The sequence below is a fragment of the Halichoerus grypus genome, chromosome 8 (genome assembly GCF_964656455.1).
Source record: "Halichoerus grypus chromosome 8, mHalGry1.hap1.1, whole genome shotgun sequence".
NCBI classification, from domain to species: Eukaryota; Metazoa; Chordata; class Mammalia; order Carnivora; family Phocidae; genus Halichoerus; species Halichoerus grypus.
In genome coordinates this window covers 7583096-7604889 of record NC_135719.1, presented here as the reverse complement: position 1 = coordinate 7604889, position 21794 = coordinate 7583096, and the positions used below count along the sequence as shown (strand labels likewise).

Genomic DNA, 21794 nt, shown 5'->3' with positions numbered 1-21794 from the left:
CCTACCAGGAGGAAGTCAAGGGAACACACTGTTCTCTTTACATGCAAATATCTTAATTACAGCTGGTAAAGAAGATATTTGTATGGAAATTTATGTATCTTTATATGTTATGTATTCAGTTTGCCTCAGGAAAAAAAAAAAAGGCCTTTTACATTTCAGGAACCCAAACAGGGTCTGTTAAAATAGAGGCCAGTGTCAGGTGACATAGGCGGGCTAGCCCATCCACCAGAGGAGCAGAGAGGAGTGGAAGGAATCCACACCTGGTTCACTAGCCCTCCAGATATGGCCTCTGCCTCTCCTTTCTTCAGGACGAGCTCCAGTGTAAACACGCCTCGGGCCCAGAATTTTCTGATGGGGCACCTCCCCATCTTACGTTCTAGTACCTGTCCCTGTGGAGGTTAAGCCTATGACAGCACCCATCCCATACCTCGCACCACCATCATGGACGGAAAAAAAACAACCAGATTTCAGAATTACAAGGAGATGAAACCAAGTTTGGGAGACAGCACCTGGAACTGCACTCAGGAAAAGGATGTTATTTTTTGGCAGGGTAAGGGAAGGAGAAACCTATATTCCACAGATTCTTCGTCAGTCAAGATACACCCAATGAACAAAATACACCCAATGATCTATGACAAGGCTATATTGGTTTCAGTGAGCTGCTTAGCATTTTCCTGGTGTTATAATGTCTGTTTTGTAGTCTAAACCATGTTTATCTCCACTAAGAATAGAGGATAAAAGAGACTTACCTTACAGCAGGTAGAATTCTGTCTAGACATAACTGAGAACATCCCACTTCTAAAGGGTATTACAAATTAGAAAGAAAAAAGATAAATCTCTTACTTATAATGACTTCCCTTCACCACATCTGGAAGGAATAAGAGGGGACCTATGGAATCCCGGGAGATGCACCAGAATAGAGTGAGCAAACCATCTGTCTGGGGTGGTTTTGACGCTGTTCTGCCTGGGGCCATAGGGGTGAAACAGATGACATTTAAGGTTCCTTCCAAGCTTCATGTTTCTTTAAAACGGAATGATTTGGCATTTGTTCATCTGTTTCTAACACTCTAACACTCAAGGGATGCACACTGGGTGAGGTGGCCTAAAAGAGGCATTTATAAAAAATCCATCCTGACCCACAATGTTACTGTTAACTCTTTTTCAAGGTTATGATCCCAAACTGCAAGAAGCTTTGAGTGCCCCAGGTCCTGGCCTTCAGTTGACCTTCCCAGGCCCCATTGATGACATACTCAGCTGCTACCACAGGGCAAAAGGGCTCGCTGCCTCATGCCTTAGTGCTCCTGGGTTCCTGCAGTCTATCCTATATGCCATTGATGACTTGTCCTCACACCCAGCCTCCCTTAAACTCAAATAGATGACACACATTCCATGATGGCCCATCGGCACCCACGTCAGAACAGCCAGCCTTTCTAGACCTGCCACAGCAGCCCCATCCTTCCTTTATAGACATTTCCTTCTGTGCATCTTCCATGCATCTGCCATTTCAGCCTGTTGAGTGACACGCTGTTCCAGATCACCCTCCTGGTTTGCCTGCCTCCAAGTTACCTCTATGCCTTGGCTCATGCTTACTCCTCTGACAGGAATGCCTTCCTAAAATTCAACCCACTGACTACCCACCCACCCCTTAAGACCCAAGTTGTCCCTCTGATTAAATGGGCTTTTGAAATTGGTAACCCTTTTGTATGATTTTTTTTCCCTCTAGCCTGTGGGAGAGTTACACATTTTCATCCCTGCTTTATATTCCCTATGAAATTTTAATTTCCTTGGAAACACAGATTGCATTCTATTCATCCTTGCACATAGTCGGGAAATTGAACTGAATTCTGTCCCCAGCACAAAGACCTTCTCAATGGCTAGGGGATGTGGCACAAGGGGAAATAAACTAGCATAGACAAAGCTCAGCAGATGTTCAAAGTGGATTCCTCATCCTCAGGCATAAGGCTCTAACACTGACTTTGCTATTGAGAAGTCTCAGGGTCTTGAACATATCACCAAGCATTTCTGAGGCTCATCCATAAAATGGAGGCTAATAATCCCTGGAAGCTTCCTTCTCTGCAAGGTCTCAGAAGACCTTCTTCCTTCCAGGCAGAACATTAAGAGGCTGTTTTGCAAACACAGAGTCCCATAATCAGCATGTGTAAAATGAGCATATCTCTTTTAGTTGGTTTGAGCATTTCTCTTTTAGCTGGTTTGGGCTTACGTGGTCAACTGATGAGCCACAGAGAAACAGCTATTCATTCAAATCCAGTTATTCATTCACTGATTCCCTGCTGCTTGCCATTCTTCTTCACGTCACTATTACATGTGACTGGGACAGATAAAATCTGCCCTAAATCTTGATGGGGGAGCCTACTGAAGGGGTCCCAGTGCTCAGCCCTGCAGGGCATGGAAGCCCCTCCACAAAGTGCTGCCAGAGCCCCACGACTGGGAGCAGGCCAGAGGGAGCAGAATGCCATGGCTCCATTGTTTCTCCACTTCAACTAAGGCCATGTGTGTCTGTCTATCTATCTATCTATCTATCTATCTATCTATCTATCTATCTATCTATCAATCTACCTATCTATCATCCATCTATCTATCATCTTCTATCTATCGTCTAAGGGCCATGTGAAGAAAAGTTTTTACCGCTATTAAAAAAAAATGTGTTGGAAAACTATGCATCTAATCCCGCCTTCTAAGTTGAGAGTTAAGAATACTGATCTAAAGTCAGTATTACCAAAGTAAGTGAGTGGCCGAACCAGAATCCAGCCCTTTAAGCCCCATCCAGGAAAAGGATCACTGAAGCCATCAATGTATCTTAAGACAAAACTGCAGAATATCCATCAAACCCACAACCAAGTTTCTGTGAAGTAAGAGAAAACAATGCTATTGGTGTGGCCAGCACCTGTGAGTGAAGAGATGAGAAGCCTCAAGACAATGACAAAGAAAGACAGGAAGTGCCTACATTACATATGGTAAACTCGGGTCCATGGCAAGAAAGGTATTTATTTCCCGTCAGTGGTCATGGCATGGACTAAACACAGGCTTCCTGCCTCTGGTCCTGCATTCTAGCCACCACATGAGTCACAGGTTGCCAAGACCCCATAAGCAAAGATGGGACAGTATCCCCCAGCACTAGCATTCCTAAGCCCCTATAAGGGAGATGCCCAAAATAACTTTTTCACCTCATTGTTGGAGTCCCATTGTTTGCACCTCAACTTCCTGATCATCATGTCCTCTCCAAGTCATCTGTATACCAGATTGTTGGAGTGTTCCATGGCTCAAAACACCAGATCCCACCCTATATTAATGTCTGAACTTTGTAGATTGCTGTAGTTGCAGGTAGATGTCCATAGCACTACCACCATGTTGCAATAAAGTATAATACCGTCTAGGAAGTTTGGAGGTCTGGAAGTGCTGAGATGGACAGAAGAATCCAGATAATTCCCATCACTGAAAAGACATCCAAGAAAGTCTGCCCAGCAATTCTTATGCCCACAAGGCTGATTTTTGTCTAATTACCCTAAGTATCTCAAAGAGGAAGAAGAAGAAAGAGAAAAAAGCAAATTTCAATCACTAAGGTAGATCCAGATATTGTGGGGAGAGACTATTTCAAAACTGGAGGTTGTTCCCTTGTTTCATCAGGAGGGGGAAAAGGGGCTGGGACATTGAACACCTATGGTCCAGGGCAAAGCAGTAATAGAGACTGCTTGGGGCGCCTGGGTGGCTCAGTTGGTTAAGCGACTGCCTTCGGCTCAGGTCATGATCTCAGGGTCCTGGGATCGAGCCCCGCATCGGGCTCCCTGCTCGGCAGGAAGCCTGTTTCTCCCTTTCCCTCTCCCCCTGCTTGTGTTCCCTCTCTCACTGTCTCTCTCTGTCAAATAAATAAGTAAAATCTTTTTAAAAAAATAAGACTGCTTGAGAGGGCATTGGCTTTATTCTTATACTTTCAGCCCTGTCTCCCTTCTATTCTAAAGAAGCCAAGCCTCTGGCTCAGTTATCATTACCCCTAGAACTTAGTCCCACAGTACGTAAAATCTAAAAATGACCACAAAACCAGGATCCAAACCCCAGATTTTACAGATGAAAGTGGAGCCTCTAACTGGACACAGAGTTGGCCTGGAGACTGAGATATCCTAAACAGCAGTCCTGTCCCTCCCAACAGACTTGGGATTCCAAAATGCCTGATATTTTTTGGATAATCGGTGTGCAAATCCATTGGCTTTAATCAAGGAAACAAGGTTGTAATACCTATAATTAGCATAAATCTATCCTCCACACCTTCCTCCGTGTTCATTCCCTCTGCAGCTTTGTGCAGCTTAATGGGTCTTAGCACTTAAGTTGTTTTTCAGAATTCACTCAAGATATATGTGCTGTGGCACCAAGTCCTACAGCAGCCATTCTGGCAACTAAAGTTCTGAGCATGCCCAGATGTCTACCTGTGGCCATGTCTCTCTGCCATCATGGGGCACCCTCTCCCAAGGTGGAAGAAAAGAACATACAGTTTAGGGACTGGAAACCTGAGGAGTCCCCAGCCTTCCCTTAGCCTCCTAATCTAAGCTCTAGTCTTGTCTGCTTACTCTCTAAAGACAGTGACCAATGACTTTACAGCTTTGAAGGATTCCTTTAAGACTCTGGAGTTACAAGTCCTCACCAAATAGGGTTCCTTAAGAGCTTCTTAGAGCCCACCTACCCCTGTTCCAGAACACAGGGAAGTCTGGAGCTCTGGGGCCTCTGAAAGGTGAATGAAGGGTTGCCCTGGGGCCAAAGGGGCCAAAGGAGAGACTATAATAGGGCAGTGGATCCCCTCACCCAGACTTCAACCATAAAAGTCCTACTGCCTTTAAGGAACAATGTGGCTAAGTGCAGTGTGGTATTCTGGAATGGATCCTGGGACATTAAAAAGAACATTAGTGGGAAAATTGATAAAATCCAAACAAAGTCTAGTTTTGTTAACAATTTGTACTGATGTGAATTCTTTTTAGCTTTGACAAATGTACCATGGCCAACAGTAGGGAAAACTGGGTGAAGTGCATATGAGAATTCTCTTTACCATCTCGCAACTTTCCAGGAAATCTAAAATTACTCCAAATGAAAACATATTTATAAAGAATAAGAGATGGGACCATCCCGTTCTTTAGGAATGGAATATAAACCCCCCCATTGTTCTCCTCCAGATAAATAGGAATATGGGTAACAAATTATTAAGATATCCAACAAACAGCAAGGGAATGATCAGGCCTAGTAACTGGGCTCAGGCCACTGGACAGCCTGCAGGAGACCCTCATCTTTCAATAGTCAGAATCACTTTTCCTACCATGGTGCCTGGGTCTGCTAAGGAAAACCTAATGGCTAAAACCCTAGGGACAAGTCTGGCTAAGCTCTCACCAAACTGGTTGAGCAACCCTCAAGGACCAATATGTCCAGCTACTAATCCTCTCCCAGGCAGTTAAGCAGGGGGTCAGATCTCCCTACTCTGGGCCTTGGAGGAAAGAATTTAAGACTCAGGGTGGCAGCCCCTTGCCCAGGTGAGGATGAACAGAGTTGTGAGAGACCCACCTTTTTAGCACTGTTTCAGATTTCTAACTGGAGGAACACCTACTGGAGTAACCATCTGGTAGCTCTCTAGCCTGAATCTCACCCATTGGGAGGAACAACTTTTCTGATTGGTGGGGGCCAGCATGCAGGCCACACCCTTTCCCCTTCTGATGGGCATCTGCCTATCTACAGAGAACACAGAGGAGCCGCAAGAGTTCTACCCTAGTAGGGCAAAGCCTGCAATATTCCCAGGCTGCCATGACTGAGCAGAAAGTCTAGTCTGGGAATTCAGTATGAGGGAGCTCATCGTTGCTGCCCAGCAAGGCCACCATCTGCAACTGTTCTATCACTATACAAGTACACATTATAATCTCCATCTGTCTGGGTTCTCTGTCTCAAAGGGCTCAGAACTCAGAATCTGAGCAGGGAAGAGGGGTACCAGTTACTGCATGAGCCTCTCAAAACCCCAACAAAGAGCAAGGGGTATTGGTGGCTCCATGTAATCCTGAAAGTCAGTTAGCTTAAATCACCATCATTAACTTTTAAAGGTAAAAGTAAATTACAAGTTATTTCATAGCTCTGGCTCTCCTCAACACACTGCCAGCTACTTGATTTCCATCTAAGGACCTCTCCACTTGAGACCAAAAACTAATTAATTAGTCAACAAAACTTTGAGAATGTATTTTCTTTTCTATTAACTTGGACTCTGTTTGATTTAGAACATTCCCTCTTTCCCCACCCAATCAATTGAATTTGCTTTCTTGTCAGCATGCCTTTTTGCTTTCCAGGGGGATGAACGAAAGCACCAAGATGGCAGGTGGGGCCAAGTTCCCCCATTGCTTACAAATGCCACATGACACCAGGATTTTGCAAGCAGAGGATAAAAGGGGCATCTCAGGATTATCATCTCCATCTTCAGGATGGGAATAGCAGTAGAAAGTAAGGATATCTTGTCCTAACTTTCCTGATAAATCATCAGACATGGGATGGTATGCCGTAGAATGTTGGAAGAGAAAGTTTTTCTTCACCCATAATGGGGCAGAGGTTACCAGCTGCTCACTACAACCCATGCTCTTCTCTTCTACCTGAGGACACAGCTACACTCCACTTCCTTTACAAATGGCGAGACCCTGCATGTGATTGGGTTCTTGCCATGAGAAGTGACAGGCCCCACTTTCAGGTCAGGCCCATTAACCACATACATTCCTTCATGCCCATTTCCCCTCCCAGCTGTGGAATGGGGATGGATGCCTAGGTTGACCAAGGACACTACACAAAGAAGAGGGTATAATTCCATCAGCTGGAATGACTGCATGGAGGAGGGGCTATTTCTCCAACAAGTTCACCTGCTCATACTGTTATATGACCTAGAAATAGGCTTCTATTTGTGTTGGAACCATTATATATATTTTTGCATCTACTTGCTATAGCAGTTGGCCTACCTTCTAACACACTTAGGTAAGCCTTATTCAAAATGCCCATTTGGGAACTGGGAAGACATTTGTATTTTAGCTCCAATTATAGTAACAGTAATTAATATTTAACATCATCTTAAGAGCTTTATATTTATTAACTCTTAATCCTCATAGTAAATGTATATGATAAGGACTAGTAGTCCCATTTTATAGTTGGGGGCACTGAAAGGTTAAATAACTTGCCCAAGGTCATATAGCCAGGGATTATAGAAGCTGAGATACAAACCCAGATAGTGTGGGTCCAAGAGACAACACTTCTCATCACTGCTATGGGGTCACCACGACATCCATAAAATCAAATATTCTACCAGTCAAATCAGTTTATTCTAAATTATTCCCACATCCTAAGGGTTGCTGTTGTCATCCTCCTCAGGGGTTTCTAAGTACCCTGATCTGGAATCTCCAGCTTAGAACCCAGAACTTGTTATCAGCTGCCAGACCTGCCTTATGTCCCCCAGAAGTGTGTCTGTCTGGATTTTGGCATACCTTCTCTCATATCTCCTGGACACTTGGCTCCATCCCCTACCAAGACTCGACTCTGGCTTTGAGTCATCCTTGACTCTGACCACCACTCACCTGCCTCCTCCAGACATTGTCCCCAGATACTGATTCTACTTGCTCAGATAAGGGATTCCCCCCCAACATCTTCAAAGACTCACCTCACTTAGGTGGGCGTCTGTTTGTCTGTTCAGGTTCTTCTTGGTCTGGCCTAATCTACTTCTTGCCTAACTCTGAACGCTCATTCTGACTTTGTTCATTCATTCATATTTTTATTGGGCATCTACAATGCTAGGTACTGTGCTAGGCACAGTAACCTCCTCCTCTTCAGGACTCTCAAAACTTTCTTTGATTCCAGATTTGACCTCTAATTTCTTAATGTTGTCTAATGTTCTGAGAAAGGTATAATGGTATGAAAATCCACACTTGTCCAAGCCAGCTTACAAGCAATCTCAGAAGCGTCGAGTGAGTGACCCACAGAAGGAAAAGGTATGTCACCGGGCAAAGCCTTAAGAAGAGAGAACAAAGATCCTGGCACTCTAGTGCAGAGATGTTTGTTTTCTCTTTCCAAATATGTAACAGGAAATCAGGCAGTTCACCTGTGTAAATCGTTTGCATATCACTCATATAGGAGCCAGATGGCACCTCTTTGTTTTAAGAAATTAAAAATAAAAAAGAAAGAACATAAGGAGGAGTTTATCTCCATCTCTCTCCCTGCTCTTGTATACACACCCTGGACTCTGTACTGGGCAGATGAACACACGCACGTTCACAGGCATGCTCACACGCACACACACGCACGCACACACTCGCACACTCTCACACTCTCACACACACAAAGAGAGAGGCCTGGGTTATCTGCATTTAACTGAATTAGGCACCAGGAACTCACAAACTCCTAGGCTCAACAGATTTCTGTAACCTACAGTAGCAAATCTATCCCAGATGTCAGCTTGCAGAGAGAATCCTTCAATGCTCCTGCTATATAATAAATCACTGCATTCCCCCAGAGCCTCAGCTGGTGTACCAAACAAAAAAATATTTCATAAATCACCTGAACATGAACCTAGCTGTGATCATGAGGACCATGTAAACACTGACCAGAAGAACAGGCAAGTGCTGATGATCCAATCTTTCTATTCAAGTTGAAACCTTGGAAAGGAAAGTTTCCAGATGTGGTCAACTTAAAGACCCTACTCCTTTGAGGCAGCTACATGATCCCAGTTTATCTTCCAGTGATCAGGAGGTCCTTCTCTCTGACCCAAGAATGACATCTGGAAATCAGATTATCCCTGTGGTTCTCCTGCCTTGGGTATGAAGGAAACAATAGTTTACCCAGTAAGCTATGTATTCCAGGCTCTTTACACAAAGTAACTTGCTTAACATCAAAATAACTCTGCCAAGAGACTACATTTGTCCTCATTTTTTAAATGGGAAAACTAAAGAGAGGTTAGGGGAAGTGCGCTGGGGTCCCAAGGCTGCTAATGGTGGTGGTGTTTAGTAAGATCAGGTCCCAATGCAGAACGCCTTTGCACTCTGACATCCTCCAGTGTGGATAACAAGACTTTGGAGTTCATCCAGTGATGTGACCCCTGGCAAATCTACTTCTGCCTTTTGTTTTGCAGAGGGTGAGGAGGGGGAGCTGTGCATACATTAGGACATTGTGAGCAACTGAACACGAAGATATGATACATACTACTCTCAGAATATGGAAAGTATAATATCTACCCACCATCAGTGGGATATGCAGTTTTCCCATAGTGCACTGTTTGTACTACAATAGCTCTTTTTTATTTCATATTCCCTGTGAACAAAGACATACATTTTCAAGCCAGCTGGCCTCCGCTTACACCCGGCTTAGAACTCATGAAAAAGGGATTGCAGATACCTGAAGAGTGGACCTTTTCCACCTAGCCCTCCCTTCCTCAAGTTCCAATCAGCCCTGGTGCCCACCGAAATAAGATAGATTCACCCCTTGCTCCTCTCCCAGGAGGAAAGAGCATCAGTTCCCAGTTGTTAAAGCAAGGGCAAAGCAGTATCATTGGATAGCTGATAGATGTGATTTTTTTGACTTTTTTGAATCAGAATCAAGAAATATGAAGGGCAGTCCTTGAAGTAAGTTTGACAGCTGAGTGTGCACACATTGTGGCCAGATATTGTTTCCTGGGACCATGGTAAAGCCAGTAGAGAACAGATTGGCATAATCAAAAATCTGCCACACACGGAAAAACGATGATCCCTCCCTTGCTTTTATCAATACCAACGTAAATCTGAGCTCAGCCAAACAGGCCAGCAAACCCCATTACAGAGAGCACAAAGGCAATTAAATGGTGCCAACTCCAGCTAGACTCAAGAAATCTACAGTATTATTGGTATAATGGTATGAAAATCCACACTTGTCCAAGCCAGCTTACAAGCAATCTCAGTAACCACACCAATGCCTCTCTTGGAAATGAGTGAAAAAATTAGTCTAGATGCTAAAGGAAGACTCTGCTTTGATGTTTCCTGGCAGGTCTGCCCTGGCCATCCATCTATGGCGCCTGCTGCATTGTGCTCCCTTTTCCGTATCTGGGATGTTGGACAGGGTAGGTGGCTTGAGAAACTGCCTAGTTGCTCGGACCTTACTACCTTCCCTGCTGTTTGGTCTACTTGGCCTCATATTCTCTCATGATGGTATATCATCTGGCTAAAATGAAGTGTCTTGAGTGACCAGGTCTAATGTCTGAGCAATGTTGTTTAGGCAAAACCATCAGGAGCATCCAGATTGAACAGATCTGCACATGCCAACCCCAAACTCCCAGCCTCATAGTCCACCATGCTTAGGCCAACAGGACAATCATATCTGGGCTCTTTGACTCACAATATGATCATTCATTCCCTACAAAGAAGATAAAACCAATGGCCACCATGCCTCTTAACCTCTAGAACTTTGTCCCACCCTCCTCTTATACCACCTATTCAAACTCCTCACCCACTCAATGTCCCTGAAGTAACTATTACATATTTCTTGAGGCATGTGCCTTCCAATCAGTTTGCAAAGGTTATCCTATCTCTGCATCTCAGGCTGCTCCCATACTTCCCTCTTTTGGGGTAAATGACACTCGTGCCCACTTGTCTTTTCCCTGGCAATAATACCCCTGTCAAAACCACTCAATAATCCACTGGAAGGGGTGTCCCAAAGACGAAGGGAACAAATAATCCTGGAAGCAAAATAAGATAAGATACCTCTTAACATAAAGCAGACCACTGTATAGAAGTAAAATTGAATGTGATGCCTCCTACCACAATCAGAAAGCTTTTTCTAAGGCCAACCTGCAACTCTCTCCTTGGCAACAATAACATGCTTTCTTGCTTCACCTTTCCTAAATCATTCAGTTGATTTTGCTCAGCAGGACATTAATGATTTTTGCTACTTTACTGTGGGTTCTGGCTTCTCATCAAGATCTACCTTTGAAGACAAGATAAGGCTACACAGTCACCAGATAATTTCAGAGAATAAAATGTGTTGTGGGTAAGGCTGGGTCAGGGACTGAGTTGGGAGGTGTTAAAATGTAGCACCAAGTTGAGCTTGACTCTGTGTGCATTTGGGCATACATATATATGTATGAGTCTGTTTGCATGAAGAATGAGTATTGATGTATGTAAGAACACAATGCATATGTCATTACAATGTAAGAGTACCATCAAGTTGAATGTCCAAGAGGAAGGGAGGCATGAGCTATTGAGAGAATAATAAACAGGTATGTCAAGATGTAGGAGTGGCCAAAGGATAACCACCGCGTGTATGTCTGGGCATGGGTGCATACGTGCGTTCTCCGGAGTGACAGGTTAATGGACAATGACAAAGACATGTGAGCAAGGTGTTAGCTCTGCCGCTGAGTCCTGCAGCTGGAAAAGCCACCTTACCCTGTAGTAATCGGTGCTGTAGACATCTCTGGACATGCCGAAGTCCCCAATCTTCACCAGCAGATTGGCTCCAACCAGGCAGTTCCTGGTGGCCAGGTCCCGGTGTACGAAGTGCTGGGAGGCCAGGTACACCATGCCTGAGGCGATCTGACTGGCGATGTGGAGCATTTGGGAGAGCCCCAACTCGCCTTTCGCCTGGCGTGGCTGCCCATCTACAAGGATCATAGCATCTGGCCCATGGGCCCTGTGAGGGGTGGGGAAGAAGACAGTGGACAGAGAGAATTCAGGAGATCACGAGGAACAGCCTTCTTGATTCCCTGTTCTCAATCACCACAGAAGTGAATAAATCTCTCTTAGCCTACTTATTGCCTATTTCTGTCTATCCAACATTACAATATGTGAGTGTGCATTATGAGTACAACACTACAATCAGATTCCCAACTAAGATGATGCAGACATTGTCTAATGGATCAGGAAATAAACCTGCTCTTTTAAGTATCTTAATGCTATGCAGGAGTTTGCCCAGCTCTAGATATCCACCACAGAATCGTTAATAAAACAATTAACTCTTCCAGAGCCCTTGCTGTTCCAAGCCCTTGCTGTTCCAAGCTCTAAAGATCTCAAATCTATTAATTCACTTAATCCTCCAACTCCAATTTTGAATTAAAGCAACTGAGGCACAAAATGGTCAGATGACCTGGCCAAAGTCACAGGAGTGCCGCAGTGGCCATATGGATAATCCGGAGGCCGAAGGAAACGAGACATGTGGCTCTAGAGAGCTCTAAATTTTAAGGAGCATCATCAATTGTGCTGAAGAGATTCCTGGGCCCCGCCCCCTATGATTCTGATTGGCTGGGCGGAGCTCGATCATTTGCATTTCTGACAGGCTCCAGGTGATGATGCTGTGGGTGGGCAGTCCACACTGGGGGTAGCAGGAGCCTGGAGTTCACATTCCTACCCTATCCACCACACTGCCTAGGACTGGATAACTTTTGTTGGTGGCAGGGCCAAATGGAGAGACCCTTCGGGTCTGGGAAGCTGAGGCCTGGGAAGCCCCAGTTCCCCCACCGTCCCAAATCAAGGCCCCGGATTTGTTATCCTAACGCCTTGCCTTGTCATATCGGTCACTTTTAGTATTCACTCTTTTCTCCAGAAAGCCCAATGAGCCATAACCACACCCAGAGCCCTTATTTATGAAGTTGTGGACCAAGGAGCCCTCGTGTACAGGGAGGCCTCGGCCTGTTTTACTGCTTCTCCAATTTCCACTGAAAGGAGTCGTTAAATACGAACACATTCATTTTATTGTCTCCTGTGGGTTCTGCCTACTTCACCCTCCGACGGAGAGCTACCGCATCAGCGCGCAAGGAAGGAGCATCCGCAGGCAAGCCTGAGCTCCGATCGGCCAGTAGAGGACGCTGCAGCCTGCCCCTAAAAGCCACCAACTGGCTTCTCTACTCTTTTCTTCCCTCTTCCCTTATATTGGGCATGGCAGGGGTACACAGAGGCCCCCAAGAGCTCTCTGTAGGCCTGTCTGGGGCACCTGGGGCTAAAGGCACTGCTGAATCTATGGCGTGGGCTTGCTGGGAAATGGAGCATGTCCCTCGGACCGTCCCAGGGGGATGCAAGCACAGCATAAAGATCTTGAATACTGAGAAAAGACATTGCTTGTATTAGTAACTATCCTGGTTCACAGTCCTGATAAAATACTACTTGTAATAATTTAATAGTAGCTATCATCGACTGAATACCCAGCTACGTGGAAAACTCATTTAGGTATTATACCAATATAACCACTTAGCACTCATGGTAGGAAACCTGTGGAGCAGTTAGTATTAGTCTTGTTTTCTAGGAGAGAGAATTAAGGTTTAATAACTTGCTCCAGGTTACATCACTAAGACGTGACAAATTCAGGACGTGAACCCAAGTCTGTCTGATGACAAGGACAGAGTTCTCCAAGAAAGGAATAAATTTCATTGTGAAAATCCAAGTTCAGGAGGTTCAAAACATCCTACACATATTTTCCCTTCTTCGGGGGCCATTTTTGGAAACTCAGCTCATAAGAAGAGTTCATTAACTGCTACCAGCCCTTTCCAGGACCCCTCAAAAACATGGCACACTAGTCAATGTCTCACTTGAAGGAGATGCTCTCAAGTTTTGGTGAGTGTGTTAGCAGTGTTCCATGGCCCACACGTGAACTCTGAAAATGTCATTATCAGCCATGGGATGCAATGGATATCAAAAGAACCCTGTGTGTCAAGGGCCTGATTGTCCCACCTGCTTCCTGGGACCCCAAATTCTACACACCCTCACACACGGCTGCCCCCTCCACATCTGGCACTACTTGGAAGTGGCAGATGTGGGAGGCAGAGAAACGCGAACTCTGCTCTGGTGGTGAGAAGCTGTCTTCCCTGGGGAAGGCTGTCTGCCCCCCTGCCGTGCATCTCCATCCAGAACCTTCTAGCTGAGGTTCCAGTCTCTTGTTAGTTCCATCAAGAGCATCTCAAAACCCAGATGATCTTGAGCCAAGTTTGGGGAAACCCTCTTACAACACATCTAATCTTTCTAGAACAGTTCTATCCAGTTGAATTTTTTATTGATGGAAATATTCTATACTGCACTGCCCCATATTGTAGCCACTAGCCCGAGGGGACTACTGAGTACTTGAAATGTGGCTAGTGTGACCAAGGAACTGAATTTTTAAATTTAATTTAAGTCATGTAAATTTAAATTCAAATATCCATAGGTAGCTACAGCACTGGACAGCATGGTTATAAATTTACCCGAGGAAAATCTGCTCTTGTTTTTCAACCATCTCTGTCTCCTGATGAACTTGTAACATTGTACTTTCTTATTCATCATAAAAAAGTCTCCAGCAAGAAGGTTTCCAGCAGGGGTGTAAGATATTAGCTCCACTTTGCAACACTGAGAAATGCAAGGCACCAAGTGAGAAAACAATTCAGATCATCAGGAGAAAAGGTGGCTCTAGAGTCTCAGAGTTGAGAGTTATAGGCTGGCAGGCCCTCTGGGCTCCCTCCTCAGACTCTTCCAGACCCTGCTCTTGTGGTCAGTCCACCTTGTGATCAGGAAGAAGATACTCACTTGTCATAGCATCCTCAGTGTTTCCCCCTAGAAATCAGTGACAAAGGCCTAAAGCTTGCTGCTCAGGAACTGATATGAAAGATTGAAAGGTTGCTTCTCATTTCTAATCCCTAGACTTATGTGTTCAGAGGGGCCGTGTGACTTCTGGCTCCAGGGGAACTGCAGGGGTTCAGGGGGGCTGGCTGGGGGCCAGGACTAGGGGCAGCAGTCCTTGCTTACCTGAGGAACTTGTTCAGGTCTCCATGCTTCATGTACTCAAAGACCATGATTAGCGGGTCCCCATCACCACACACCCCATAGAACTTGACAATGTGCTCATGCTGTAGGTTAGTGAGCAGCTCAGCCTCCCTCTGGAAATCCTTCCGGGCAGCCAGGGTGGGATCCTTCAGGGCCTGGAAACAATGCAGGACATGGGTTTTAGCAACCAGAGGGCAAGGGCCTGTCTGCTCCCCTCCTGGGAAGAAACCTGCCCATGATAAAGACAGCTGGTCCCCAACCAATCCGATTTTAATCAGGGTTTAAAGACCATGAGGTGACATCACAATAGCCAGGCCCGATTCCTTCTGTCCTCAGCCTGTTCATCCTTGCAGAAACAGAAGCCAGCTTTCTGGTGCCCCACCTTCCATCCACTGGCCACTGATCTCAATGCATGTTCATCTCAGAGCCCTTTGCTCCCTGAGAGTTCGCATGAAGGGCGGAGGGAGGGGGCTGGGCAGGTGGAAAGCCTGACCAAGGCGCCTTCCCCTAAGCTTTCCTTGAAGAAATGGTCCTGCAGCTAAAAATAACAGTGGAAAAACCACCACCCCATTGCTTTAACTTTGTAAATTAGCCTATGCCCAGAGCCTACCAGAAATCAGGCATAATAAAGCCTCCTTGCCCTTTCTATTCCTTGATTTTAGATTGTGAAGGAGTGTACATTCACAGAGAAACATCAACATGTTGCTTCTAGAAGGCACCTGTGTCCTCCTAGTAGGAAGCTGAAGGAGGCACTGGGGGGCGAGTGGGACTGCAGCTATGGGAACAGCAGTGAACGGGCAACAGCTTTAGGATCCACCGAGAACCAGGATGGCATCAAGTCCTGCAAAATCCCAGGGCAGGATGGGCAGGTGGGCATCTTGTGGTCACTAAAACGCCACGGCGTAGCCCCTGCGGGGTGGGAGAGCCCAGGGTGAGTGGGAGACATCAGACTGGGTTTCAGGAAGACAAATGGAAGAGGAGCGGTCAGGAGGGGTGTCAGGTGTGAGGGTGGACACTCTAGCACTAGAAGGGGATGGTGAGACCGAAGTAGAAGACTCTGAGCACATCTGAGGGACCGTGGTGGACAGGGCCCTGCCACAGGGATGCATCTATGCAGGCCCAAAGGAGGGTGAACAGTAAAGGTGCATTGGGGGGGGGGGCGTCCTGCAGGAGGCACAGCCTGGGCAGGTGGGTGCACACATTTCAGGCTTCCCTCCCTCCCCCACGAGGTCGGAAGGCAAACAGGGCCAAACAGCCACTTGCTTCAACCAACACAGTTTCGTAACCTCACCAGACACAACACCAGGCCATGAGGGAGTGAGTGTGAAGTTGGCACGCTCTTTTCAGCTTAGTGATAATCTAGACAGGCATGAGAATGGTTTGCATCCGCTCTGCCAAGCATCTGGCCTTTTTGGTGATTTAGGCTGACCCACCTCCCCTGTAGATCATGTTACTCCTGCAAGGCCTCGCCAGCCAGGGGTCTTTCTGTTGCCTCGGCCACACGCATTAACTGAAATCCACAGGGCTGCCTTGGCTGACAGCCCTGCAGGGATGTGCATATGCAAAAATCCTATCTAGTAGGGCCCATCAGACCTCCATCAGTCACTAGCACACATTAGAGATGATGCACTTTGAGCACTAAATATCACCAGCTTCCTTCCACCTGCTTATTGCTGGAGTTGGAGAAACTGAGGCCCAGCCCTGTCTGGGAGTCAGTATGCATTCACACATCTCAAATGGAAGCGTACCATTAAACCGGACCTCAGCCATCTCCGGGACCCCAGAGTTCAGTCTCAATGTCTCTAGGGCCATGGTCTCCTAGCCAGAGATCAAACCCCTCCAACATCGACCGGCACCACCTTTCACTCTTTTCAAACTTTGGAGCGTTCACCGAAAACGCATTTGATGAAATGATTCTACCGTTGACAGAAATTCTGGGATTTATCTCATGCAGCTTTCCCACAGGACAGGTGAGGAAACCGAGGTCCAGAACGGGGAAATGACTTGCCAGAGACCATGCAAGAAGCCAGGGCTTGAATCTAGAGCCCAGGGACACTTTCCTGGCTGGCACACCTGCTTGAGTTAATTTACCAGATGAATTGGCCACTAGGCACGTCCCCAAGGAAATGGGGGGCACAGACATTTTACGGTGTGAAAGGGCAGAGGAGAGGGCCAGGTAAGGCAGAGGGGCCGGGCGCAGCGAGGATGCTGGACAGGTAGGGCTGACTAAGCCCGGCAGGGAGGTGGGCGGTCCAGCCCGTTGCTGACTTTGCCGGCTCTGAAGCTCATGCGCTCTGCACTTCGGCTCTGGCCGCCTTCTCAGGGAAGCTGCCCACTAAGAAAGGAGCATGCTGCTGTGTGTCCACGTGCAGCCAGAACAATGACATTTGCAAAGGTTTCTTGCTATGCGTGGGAGAAGGCAGAGTCATGATGAGAGGGGTGCTCGCTGCGACCCAGCTCCTTAGCTGCGTGGCCTGGGCCGTGGGTAGAGGATGACTGCCAGTGATTTGTTTATTTTCATGAAGAATAAGAGGGGGGAGAAAAGAGGAACCCAGCATGGGTGGGATGGGAGACTACAGAGATTTATGGGAATGCTGGATTTATGAGAGGGAAAAGTAGATCAAATTTGGGGCCAGCCAAATGGCCTCTCTCCATCTCTGTAAATCATTCTCTCGAACTGTCTGGACGCCAATAGCAGCCATGGGATTTTTCCGTTCTTGGCACTCAGGCAGTGCCAGCCAGCGTGCCCAAGCCTGGTGCTCCACACCGCCAGGCAGACAGGGGTTCCTCATTTGGGAGATGGGGCACAGAGCAACCACTGTCCCCTAGTCTCTCCACAGCCCTTGTCCACTGCTAGTTCTCTCTCTGCCTTCACACCGGGTTTTCCAGCTCCTGGGTCCAACCTGAAGTGCCTATGTCATTGGCAAGGGGTCAGGTGCGGCAGCTGGGGGCCAGGGCTGCAGGTGGCCCCAATTCCCAGGGATTGATGCAATTGGAACAGAGATGACAGGAGGAGACTAATGAGGAGGAAAATCAGCTCAGAGGCTCCCCCGCCCTTCTCAGTGGCATCCACGCTCAACCCCTTCTTTGGGACTGGGAAACTTCAAAGTGGATCGCCATAAGGGGCACCAGTGAGCTCCTGTTGTTGCAGGGAGACGGGTCTCGCCAGAGGGTCTCTGAAGCCGGGGAGGCTCCCCTAGGTCCTTTGAGCAGTATCCACAGAACAAAGAAATCTGGAATTTGCCCCCCACCTCATCTCCTTTCTTTTCCCCCAAAGTTTGAGGACATTGCACTTTCTGATCTTCCTCTCTATGTGCATCATATTTCATGTCCACCCCAGCCCTGGGTTTCAGTGGGGCCGTCTGGTAAGAGAGGAGGGAAGCAGTCCAGATGACAAAAGCATTCGAATTTCTTGGGGCGCCTGAGTGGCTCAGCATCCAACTCTTGATTTCGGCTCAGGTCGTGATCTCAGGCTCTGAGATCGAACCCCACAATGGGCTCCGCACTGAGCATGAGCCTGCTTAAGGTTCTCTCCCTCCCTCTCCCTCTGCCCCTCCCCTGCTCGCGCAAAGTTTCAAAGTGTTTGGCTTCAGATTTCATTAGTATACTGATTTAACCCATTTAATATATGCAGAGATACACACATTCCTAAATGTTCACATTTTTAAATATTCAAACATGCACACACGCATGCCAACCTACACTTTTTAAGTATAAAAATCATCTCTCTCCTTTTCTCTCAAAATCCACTGTCACTTCTCCTTGCTGACACTCCCAAACGATTTTATGAGAGAGGAAGCTGGGTAAGTTATCACAAGCACAGGTGGGTCTCATCTGGCTTCCTGGCTTACAACTGGCCATTGGTTTCCCATTGTTTTTAGGATAAAATCCAAACCCCTTAAAACAGTCATGGGCTCTAAATGTCAGGTCTCCCCATCTCTCTCTGCCTCCTTTCCTCCCATGCCCGTCCTCTCCACTCATTACACTTTGATCTCGTTGGTCTTTCTGTCCTTGGTACCTACCAAGCTTTTACCTGCCTCAGGCCCTTTGCACATGCATTCTTTTGGTCAGAAAAAACTCCACCAAGTTATATCCACATGACTGGCCAAATTAACTGGTACTGTCTGTTACCTCTCAGGAACATCCTGACTGAAACCCATTATGCCCTGAATAATGGTTGGATACCCAGATAGATACTTCTATCCCAGAGCAGAGCTTGCCAAGGGTCAGCTGTGATTGTTTCTCAAAATCATTTATGATCCATCTGTTAATGTCATTGCTTAATGTAATGAAATATCATAGAAACCAATGAAATATGAGTACAAAGAGTTGGCTGGTTTTCTTTCTTTTTCTTTTTTTTTTTTTTAAGATCTGAGTAATTTGGGGGACGTCTTGGTAGCTCACTTGGTTAAACGTCCGATTCTTGATTTTGGCTCAGGTCATGATCTTGGGGTCATGGAATCAAGCCCTAAATTGGACTCCATGCTCAGCGGGGAGTTTGCTTAAGACTCTCTCTGTCCTGCTCCCTCTGCCCCTCCCCCACCCTCTGTGCTCGCTCGCGCTTTCTCTCTCTCTCTCTCAAAAAAATAAATAAATCTTTCTTTTTTTAAAGATTTTTTAAAAATTTATTTGAGAGGGAGCAAGAGAGCACAAGCAGGGGGAGCAGCAGAGGAAGAGGGAGAAGCAGACTCACCGCTGAGCAGGGAGCCCGACGTGGGGCTCGATCCTAGGACACTGGGATCATGACCTGAGCCGAAGGCAGACGCTTAACAACTGAGCCACCCAGGTGCCCCAAGTTGCCTGTTTTTATGGAAACTAAGGTGAAGACTTTAGAAAGACATGCTAAAGGTCAGTGGTTAAAAAGTGTTAAGAATAAGAGGAAAACCTATTTTTTAAGAAATTGGGAAAATACTAAAAATCTAAGATTCTGCACTCAGATTGTTTCACAAATGTTTTAAGTGCCTGTTCCAATGTAAACTAACTGACACTGGAAATCATGAACACCCAAAACAAAAACAAAACAACTCTCCAAACGAAAAGGAACTTAAGAGCTGCAGTTCATACACACTGGAAGAAATAGAACATTAGAGCCAAATGATTAAAATTATCAATAACTACAACATGAATTTCCTGCAGATAAAGTTAATTTTATAGGAATAGGCTGATAGAGATGTTAAAATAAGTAAATGCTCAAAGACAGTAAAGAAATAATTATTTAAAACAACAACAACAACAACAAGGTATGCAGCCAAAACAGGGAGAAATAAAATTAAGATAACCATAAAATCATGAACCAATTAGACATCTTGGAAGTAGATTATATGGTTCATGGAAGTTAAAACAAAAGCCTCCACAGAAAGGACAAACCCTACACTAGATAAACCACAAGAAGAATTCATGACTCGGAGCAATGCTGAGATTCACCCAGAACACAGCATGGAGAGACAGAGGGAACCAGGAAAGGCGGAGACGAGGGGCTCATGCCCTCATCTGTGAAGGAGAGGGGCTGCCTGGATCTGAAGTGCTCCCACCACTGATTCGCTGCAGGACCTTGGGCGAATTGCTTGACCTGTCTCTCTGTGCCTCAGTGTCCACTTCCGTAAAATGGGGATAGTGATCATACCTGACACTGAGGGTGGCTTGTGAGAACAAACATTAACATGCACACATTACTTACAGGGGGGCCATAATCAATACTCCCAGTTAGATGTTGTTGTCATCATCCTGAACACCCCTCCTCCTCATCATCATCTATCCCTTCAGGGCTCTAAGGTTCTAGGATTCTGAGATGTGAGCTACATGGTCCTGTGTGTCCCCTTGCCTCCTCCATCCCCAGTGCCTCACGCAGGGCCAGGCACATAGTAAGTGCTCAATAAATATTTATGGGATGAATAAATTAAGCATATTTTTAAGAATATGATCAATCTTTGAAAGAAAAATATTTTATAGCACACTGAACTCTTACAAATCTAACATCAGTGTATCCTCAATGTAAGGAGAAAATAAAACACTGCCAACCCCCCAGAAGTGCCCCCACTGCATGCCCCGCACCTCCAATATTCCCTCTCTCACCCCAAAGGGAACCACTATACTGACTGACAGAGTTCACGATCTTGCTTTTGTAAAACTCTTTTTACTACCTAAATATAAATCCCTAACCACTAGAGTTCAGTTTTACCTGTCTTTTAAAACTTTAAATAAGTGCAATCATATATATAACATTATATATATATTATATTTATATATAATATATATATGTATGTATATATATGGTGATGGTGATGAGATATATATATATGTATATATATTTTTTTCTCTGTATTTGTCTTTTTTCATTCAATATGGTGTTTTTGAGATTCTTTATTATTACATATAGCTATAGATCACTCATTTTCCTTGGTGAATAGTTTCCCATTGTATGAACATACCACATTTATTTATCCATGTTGCTATTGATGGACATTTGGGGCTGCTTCCAGTTTTTGGCTGTTGTAAATAATGCTTTATGAACATTATTAGACATATCTCTAGATAGATAGATAGATAGATAGATAGATAGATAGATAGATAGATAATAGGAAGGAAGGAAGAGAAGGAAAGAAAGAAGGAAGGAAGGAAGGAAGAGAGAGAGAGAAAGAAAGAAAGAAAGAAGGAAGGAAGGAAGAAAGAAAGAAAAAAGAAAAGAAAAAGGTGGGTGGGTAGGTGGATGGGTGGGTAGGTGGGTAGATAGGTAGATAGGTGGATGGATGGATGGATGGATAGATAGATGATAGAAAGAAAGATGGATACCTAGTGGATATAGGTCTAGAAGTAGCAGTGCTAGGTCACACAGTATGGTGATGTTCTAGAATACCAAACTGTTTTTCAAAACAACTATACCACTTTACCTTCCCACCAGCAGAGGAGGAGAACTGCAGTTGCCCCCTACTTTTTGTCAGCATTTGGTATGATCATCACCATTTAGCCATTCTGCTGGGTGTTCACTGGCATCTCATTATGGTTCAATATGCATTTTTCTGGTGATGAATTAGGTCGGACCCC

General features: G+C 45.7%; 1 protein-coding gene across 5 annotated transcripts in view; it reads right to left on the bottom strand.

Moving 5' to 3' along the window:
- Window positions 1-21794, bottom strand: part of NTRK3 (neurotrophic receptor tyrosine kinase 3) — a 399858-nt gene that overhangs the window by 51887 nt on the left and 326177 nt on the right. For all 5 annotated transcript variants that reach the window (XM_078078899.1, XM_078078900.1, XM_078078901.1 and 2 more), the window contains 2 exons: window positions 14736-14908; window positions 11418-11661 (listed from right to left, as the gene is read on the bottom strand). In XM_078078899.1, the coding sequence (XP_077935025.1) occupies window positions 11418-11661; window positions 14736-14908 (417 nt within the window). The remainder of the gene's footprint in view (window positions 1-11417; window positions 11662-14735; window positions 14909-21794) is intronic.